We start from the raw sequence: 6,626 nt of genomic DNA on the forward strand, positions 1-6,626 counted from the left end.
AAGGAATATGTTTCATTTATAAGTTTTGTTTGTTTACTTATTCTGAATGTAGATATAAATTATTGTGAAAATTCTGTGAAATTATTTGATAACATCGGTAAACCCCATTGATAGTTTTAGCATATGGAGATTACATAAAATTTAGATAGGTACATATTCAAATAGTAGAACTATATGAATATGTACCTTGATTCCTTAAGGCCAGGTAAAGTTGTTTTCAGCTTTGTGTATGGGCTTAGCAGCAATCTTACAAGTCTTCTCTTCCATCAGCTCATTTGTGCATGTGTCAAGAGTGCGGTGTGAACAGCTGTACAGACTGAAGGCAGTTATTGTCCATGTTGGAGATGTCTTCTGTGGACATTTTGTGACATACCGTCGAGGAGCGATAGGTTCACGCACAAGGAACAGGTTGATACCCAATAGAGTACATTGTTAATTTCTTATGATTATTGATTATTATTATTGTTCTTGTTATCAAAGTGCATATATTATATCCCTGATTTAAATAGTTTTCCACTTGTGGATGTGCGTTTTGCCTATGCTTTCACAGAGAAAAAGATATAAATGAGAATTAACCTATTAGACCTGGGCACCTCCCAGCTTGCATGTGGACCAAAATCTGGGCATTTGGCTTTTTTTATTGGTGACTCTCCCAGGTGTGGCTTGTAGGCCTGGCCCACACTAACTCTCATGCACAATGTCAAGACTCCTTGCTTCCTTTTTGCAGTGCTATTGATTCTCTCTCTGCAGATGTGTCTTTGCATTTTTGCCATTTTTCAACTATATATTTGTCATTTGTTATACAATGTGAGAATGGTAGTAGATTGTTTTCATTGAGCAAACTCTATATTATCTGTCCAGGTGGTTTACACACTGTGTAATAACAGTAACAATAAGTACTTTTTACTTTTTTATTTATTTATTTATTTATTTGTTTATTTATTTTATTTTATTTTTTTATTATTATTATTATTTTTGTATTATTCATATTACACCCTTCACTGCCAATAATGGCAGACAGGAATAGGTTCCTACATGTGGATATAGTATCCATGGAGATGGCCCTCTTGCAGGCATGGCTCATGATAAATGGTCTACCCTTGTGGACTAATGGAAATCCTTCAAATGAACCTCTTCGTGAAGGCCCACTAAGTCAATTCCCCTCCAAGTGCATAGTGCACTTATGACAAGATGACCACTGTGCCACTCTGCAATAGTTTCATGTTCTAAATTTCCTTTTCCTTTTTCCTTTTTCTTGGCCAATTTCTTTTCATGACAAGATGTATTCATCACCTGAATCCACTAGGTTAATAACTGCACAGTGTAGGATATGTGATTTGAGGTACTTCAATTAAATCTTAGTCAGAATTTTATACCCCAACAAAATGATTACAAAGCAGGAAGAGTGCAAAAGTCAGCAGGCATCTGGGACATGTTAATTACCCATACAATTAATTTTGCCATGGCCTTGGATAGTGTAAAGCTGTCTGATTTGATTTTTAACTTGGAATTTGACACTTGCAATTTATACAGCTTCCATTATTTTTCTTTTCTGCTTATTAATCCTTCAAGGATCACTTTTGTTCACTTTAGTCTGAGAGCTGTTTAGCTTTGTCTGCATGTACCACATTTGTCATAATGAACTTTGCTCATACACACTTGCATACTTCTCCCACTCACTCACCATGCTGTCTCAATAATTGGTTGCTCTATATCTCCGCAGATGGTTCTACACATCAGATCTCTTAGTGAGGGAAGCAAGTTTGGAAGAAGTGAAGAAGGCTCACATCTACATGATACTCTTTGAGAAAGTAACACAGTAACTATTGATGCACCCAGAAGAGCATTATGGTAGATATAGAAGTTGGAAGAGAAAAAAAGAGAAGACATTTTACCAACTTTGCTTTGTCTGAAGAAAATTGAATGATGTGATATGTTACAGGCTGTTAAAGGTCAAACTCTTCAAAGTTCTTCCAGTTTTTTGCTTGGGATGTTTTTAACAAATGTGTATTTTAGCTTTATTTATATAAAACTAGATCGATAAGATTGGCAATTATCAAGAAGTATATTTAATTTTATACTTGCATAGCAAAACATCTTTTATATTATTGTAATGAAGATATAAAATATTTTAGTAATGATAATGCATATTAAACAAGAAATTGCTGGTAGATTTAAGAAAGATATATGAAATCACTGCATTGGCAGAAATGTGTATAAATAAATATATCTGATATGCCATACTTTTTCCCTTTTGGCCTCCAGAGCTTTTTATGATAAGCTCATATGGGAGTTCAGCAATATCAGAGAATCACAAGAGAAACTAGATTTGATATCAACACTTTGAATGTATTATAAAGTATTAATCAAAATAGCCATCAATAACAATTGCAGCAAGGACCACAGTATGTTCATATTAATATTTAGAGATCTGTATTGATCTGCTGATATAAAGGACTATACAGATTAAGTGGTTTCTTTTTCACCTGTTCTCATGATGTGCCTTATATAATTGTCTGAAATATAGGTCTTCAGGGAAATGAAATATATAATAATGGTAAAGTTATATATATTAACTTGTATAATGCAAACTTTTCTATTATGCTGCAAACCAGTGATTATACTTTTTCTTTTTTAGTTTTAATTTTATTGCTTTCACTGGATATTTACTCAGGGTTTTATTTTGAGGTATATATTTTTATTTATTTATTGAAAATTTTCTGCCGCATCAACATCTAACATCATTAGCAGCGTATTCAAAATGTAGTGATAACATGAGACTTGGGGGCAAAGCCCCAGGTAAGAAAATGCTATATGACATCAAAGGTCAAATTGTGCTATGGTAAATCTGAGTAGCAAAAGGGGTTAGAAATGAGTTCATGATTAGGGTAAAATTAGATGTTGAACAGTACTAGAGGGAGGTATGGCGGTAAGAGGAGGAGCTAATGGGGTATAGTATAAGGTAAAAGTTGTTAGAAGGGGAAGGAGTTAAGGGAGTAGGAAGCATCATATTAAAGTACTGTGGCAAAAATGAGTTTAATAATTAGGATAAGTGGATAGAACATGGGGATGAAGAAAAGGAAAAGGAAATTAGAAAAGGCCAAGCAAAAATTAGTTAAGGTAGGGGTGATCCCTACATTGGTCCTCAGTCTCTGCCACGTAAGCCCCCATGGAAACAAGCAAGGGATTGGGGGAGGGGGTGGGTTGTCAGCATCAGTTGTTAGAAGTCGCCATAATATTGTCTTCTCTTCTTTGTAGCCACCCTATCTTTACCACTCAATCCTATTTGTCACTGCTAGGCTCTAACTGCCAGATCAACATCACATTACAGTAGCACGTGTGTACAACAAGCTTAGCCCACAGAGAGAAAGTTTACAGAGCATAGCTTACCAATGTGGATGGGAACTTATAAACTGGGTGAAGCTCCAACACAAGCATTTTGTTAATATGCTCAGTCATGAGAAGTTCACAAATGGGCAACTTTATCAGCCACTCGCCAAACATCCTGTCCAAACATCAGTGAATGGACTGCATTTGCATATTTGCTTATACATCTCGCCCAGTCTTGTTGGGATTGTTCAGTTGTATGTAGTATGCTTGAAATTTAGGCATTTACAGTGGTACCATTGAATTCTAATTCCACCCCCCCCCTCCCAATATTTACCTTTATATTGAGCTTGTCAGAAAGCTAGTAGTGTTATCTACTCCTTTTTTATAATTTTGAAATAAATTTGAGGCAACCCCCATTGACCAAATCGTTGATGCATCTTGTCCATAAAACTTTCGTACAAAAGTAACAAGTTTCTCAATGATGATTTCACTTTTTCAGGTGAATGCAAGATTGCAAGGGAAATACCAATAATAAAGAAAAAAAGTAATCACTGCAAGGAGAATACATGTATTATTCCCAAACTTCTAAGAACCATTTTTGGGCGATACCGAATACGAAATAGTAAAAATGGGAAACGGATTTCAAAAGACAGGACAATAATACTATGTTTTATTATTATATAGTTTGCCTCATCACATGTAGCTTATGTTCATATATCTGGTTAACAACTTGCCACTTTTCATCAACAATCTGAAAAAATACCTTGCCAGGTTGTTATATTTCAAACAGCCTAACAAGATTGTATTCTGCACCTCACATTGTAACTGATGATTCAGCATTTGTGTGAAAAACTTTTATGTACATAACAGCAACGCTTCATAAAAATAATATTCATTCACACAATTGCATCAAGATTTTAACAGTTTCAAATTTATTATTATTTTTTGAAGTTCCAATCACATGTTGATCATCTATATATATACAAGTATAACAATGCAATTATCAATACATGAAAATAAATAATCTGAGCTTTAACAGCTTACAGAATCCATTAATAGCAGGAATTCCTTCACTGGTTACATATATATATACTGTACTACATGCTTGAAGAAAATTAATAAAAGTTGTCTTGTGTTAAAACAGGACGAACACAGAAAGCAGAGGAAAATCTCTACAAAAGAAATACTAAAATTAACAAATATTCTCCATTTTTGCACAGCCAATTCGCATCAAGAAATGGTTGCGTGTTTACATGTCTGATTCAATGAGTACACAGGTAGATAACACTCTTATTTACAATGATTTTAATTAATAAGGACCTTCCAGGTAAGCCTGCATGCCACTAAAATTTATGACATAACTATCACAATCTGAAACCTCTCAGCAATACTTAAAAATTGGCCCCCGATTCATTATTCAATATGAATGATCACAACTAATCTTTCACTTGCCTAACAACAATTTTTACCTGGGATTGTTTAAGCCTACAAATCTCTTTCCATCAGCTATATGTCATGTGCCTTCTGAACATAGCTTAACACATGAGGAAGACAAATGTGAGGTAACATGTACTGTTAACTGTGTGGAAACAACACAACTATCTCAGGGCCAATGGCCAGAATGAATGCCTCAACTTCATTATTCATAGATCTACAAAACATCTGTAAGCCATACATATCCTAAATGTGTACTTGCCTACCATGCACTTAAGTTTTTTTTTTTTTTTTTTCCAGATGGAAATGCACTGTACATTTAACTTGTCTAGTGTACTGTTACCAATCTCTAACACATTTCTACTGTAATCAGTTTGTGTAACTAAAGTAAGACTACTTCAAGTTATGATGTTCCAATGTTTTAAATAATTTTCAAACTTATTTCCTTTGTATTAACAATTTCCACTGATACTGCTGCTCACTCTTCATAAATTACTGGGGAGGTTTATAGGATCTTCAATCTGGTTTAGAGTCACTTATTTTCATTAAATTCTAAGCACTTTAAAATCCCCTTCCAGAACTTTTCTTTTGCAGCCTTTGTTTTACTCTTCCTCCATCTTGTCCTTGTAGGATCGGACAACTCTGTCAAAGAGAGGACATGGTGGCCTATAGTTCTCCACAAGGCAGCCTCCAAGTTCATCCTCTGGGCAACACTCAGTTGGATGGTAGGATTTCATTGCTCTGGAAGATAAACAAAACAGGTGTCAAGTATACTGTAATATACTGAATGTTAACATCTTAAGTGTGCTGGGAGTCTTCAAGTGAAATATGAACAAAGAAAAGCATGATGTGTACTAAAATAGCTATGAATATACTCTTATTAGAAATCCACAAATAAATATATACACACATTTTTACCATTCAGCAAAATGACCCACCTAAAGGCATCCAGTTGTTCCTGGGACAGCTGAATGGGCTCCTCAAAGACAATCCAAGTGACTGATTCATAGCAAGGTGGGGTAGTGAGGGAGCCAGAATAGGTCCAATAAGATCCACTGCCTATAAGGGTAAATAGTGATGTCAAACAAAGTCTGGCAAGCTTACAAAATACCTCATGCTTGAACTATATATATATATATATATTTTTTTTTTACAAAAATCCTGATATATATTCTATGAAAATAACTAAATGATTGTATTATAATGATACTGGTAAAACCTGTAACAAAAATATAAGTGATGATTATGGCAGGATGGAAAAAAAAAGTTGTATATCAGCTGTAATAAGCCTATCCTCTTAAATACTCTTTTATAGAATCATGTATTATGTCAGGATATTACAGACATCAACAAATCAATAACTAGATTTCATTTAAGCTTACAACAGTTTTAGTAAGTAATAGCTCATTTGGAATTCAGATTAACATTTATAACAAATTCATGGTGATAGAAATAGAAAGCTCTGAGCAGCAATACCAAATATACATTTTAAGCATAAAAAATGACTCAATCTCCATTATCATTCAGCATGTTAGCTGGCTATATTAGGGTACAGATTAGCCCCTGATACACATAAAATAGAATTGCTGAATGTCTTTAAAGATATTCTGATAGCATGCATTGTTGAAATACACCAGACATAGCTTAAAGGAATGCCTCAAAAAAGTGTCATTCCTAATGGGAAAGCTCAAGTAGCCATGTGATGTCTGACATTAAAGCGGTGTTAAATGCTATAAAAAGTGTTAACCTTTTCTTTTTCTTAGCTTGTATATTTTGGGGGTAGGCATTTTTTAGTTATTGTGCCAACAGAGTTATGTTGTAATTCATTCTCTGGATTTCTAAAATCTTGGACTCTTTACTAA

General features: G+C 34.2%; 2 protein-coding genes across 2 annotated transcripts in view; one reads left to right on the forward strand and one right to left on the reverse strand.

Moving 5' to 3' along the window:
- The first annotated feature begins 214 nt into the window (after positions 1-214).
- On the forward strand, positions 215-2,467 carry LOC119581032 (ubiquitin carboxyl-terminal hydrolase 30 homolog). Its single transcript, XM_037929314.1, has 2 exons — positions 215-408; positions 1,724-2,467. Exons 1-2 carry the CDS (start codon positions 230-232, stop codon positions 1,821-1,823), a joined length of 279 nt encoding a protein of 92 aa, XP_037785242.1. The 5' UTR covers positions 215-229; the 3' UTR covers positions 1,824-2,467.
- A 1,518-nt stretch (positions 2,468-3,985) lies between these two features.
- LOC119581031 (carbonic anhydrase 1-like) overlaps positions 3,986-6,626 on the reverse strand; it is a 27,548-nt gene continuing 24,907 nt past the window's right edge. The window contains exons 6-7 of the mRNA XM_037929313.1: positions 5,703-5,823; positions 3,986-5,505 (exon numbers count right to left, since the gene is read on the reverse strand). Of these exons, the coding sequence (XP_037785241.1) occupies positions 5,367-5,505; positions 5,703-5,823 (260 nt within the window). The 3' untranslated portion in view covers positions 3,986-5,366. The remainder of the gene's footprint in view (positions 5,506-5,702; positions 5,824-6,626) is intronic.

Source organism: Penaeus monodon, chromosome 14 (assembly GCF_015228065.2).
Source record: "Penaeus monodon isolate SGIC_2016 chromosome 14, NSTDA_Pmon_1, whole genome shotgun sequence".
NCBI classification, from domain to species: Eukaryota; Metazoa; Arthropoda; class Malacostraca; order Decapoda; family Penaeidae; genus Penaeus; species Penaeus monodon.

Bases quoted from the DNA above. Each gene is read 5' to 3' on its own strand.
- LOC119581032 (XM_037929314.1), top strand. From the start codon at position 230: ATGGGCTTAGCAGCAATCTTACAAGTCTTCTCTTCCATCAGCTCATTT. The intron at 409-1,723 runs GTTGATACCCAA...ATATCTCCGCAG, and splicing joins GGTTCACGCACAAGGAACAG to ATGGTTCTACACATCAGATC.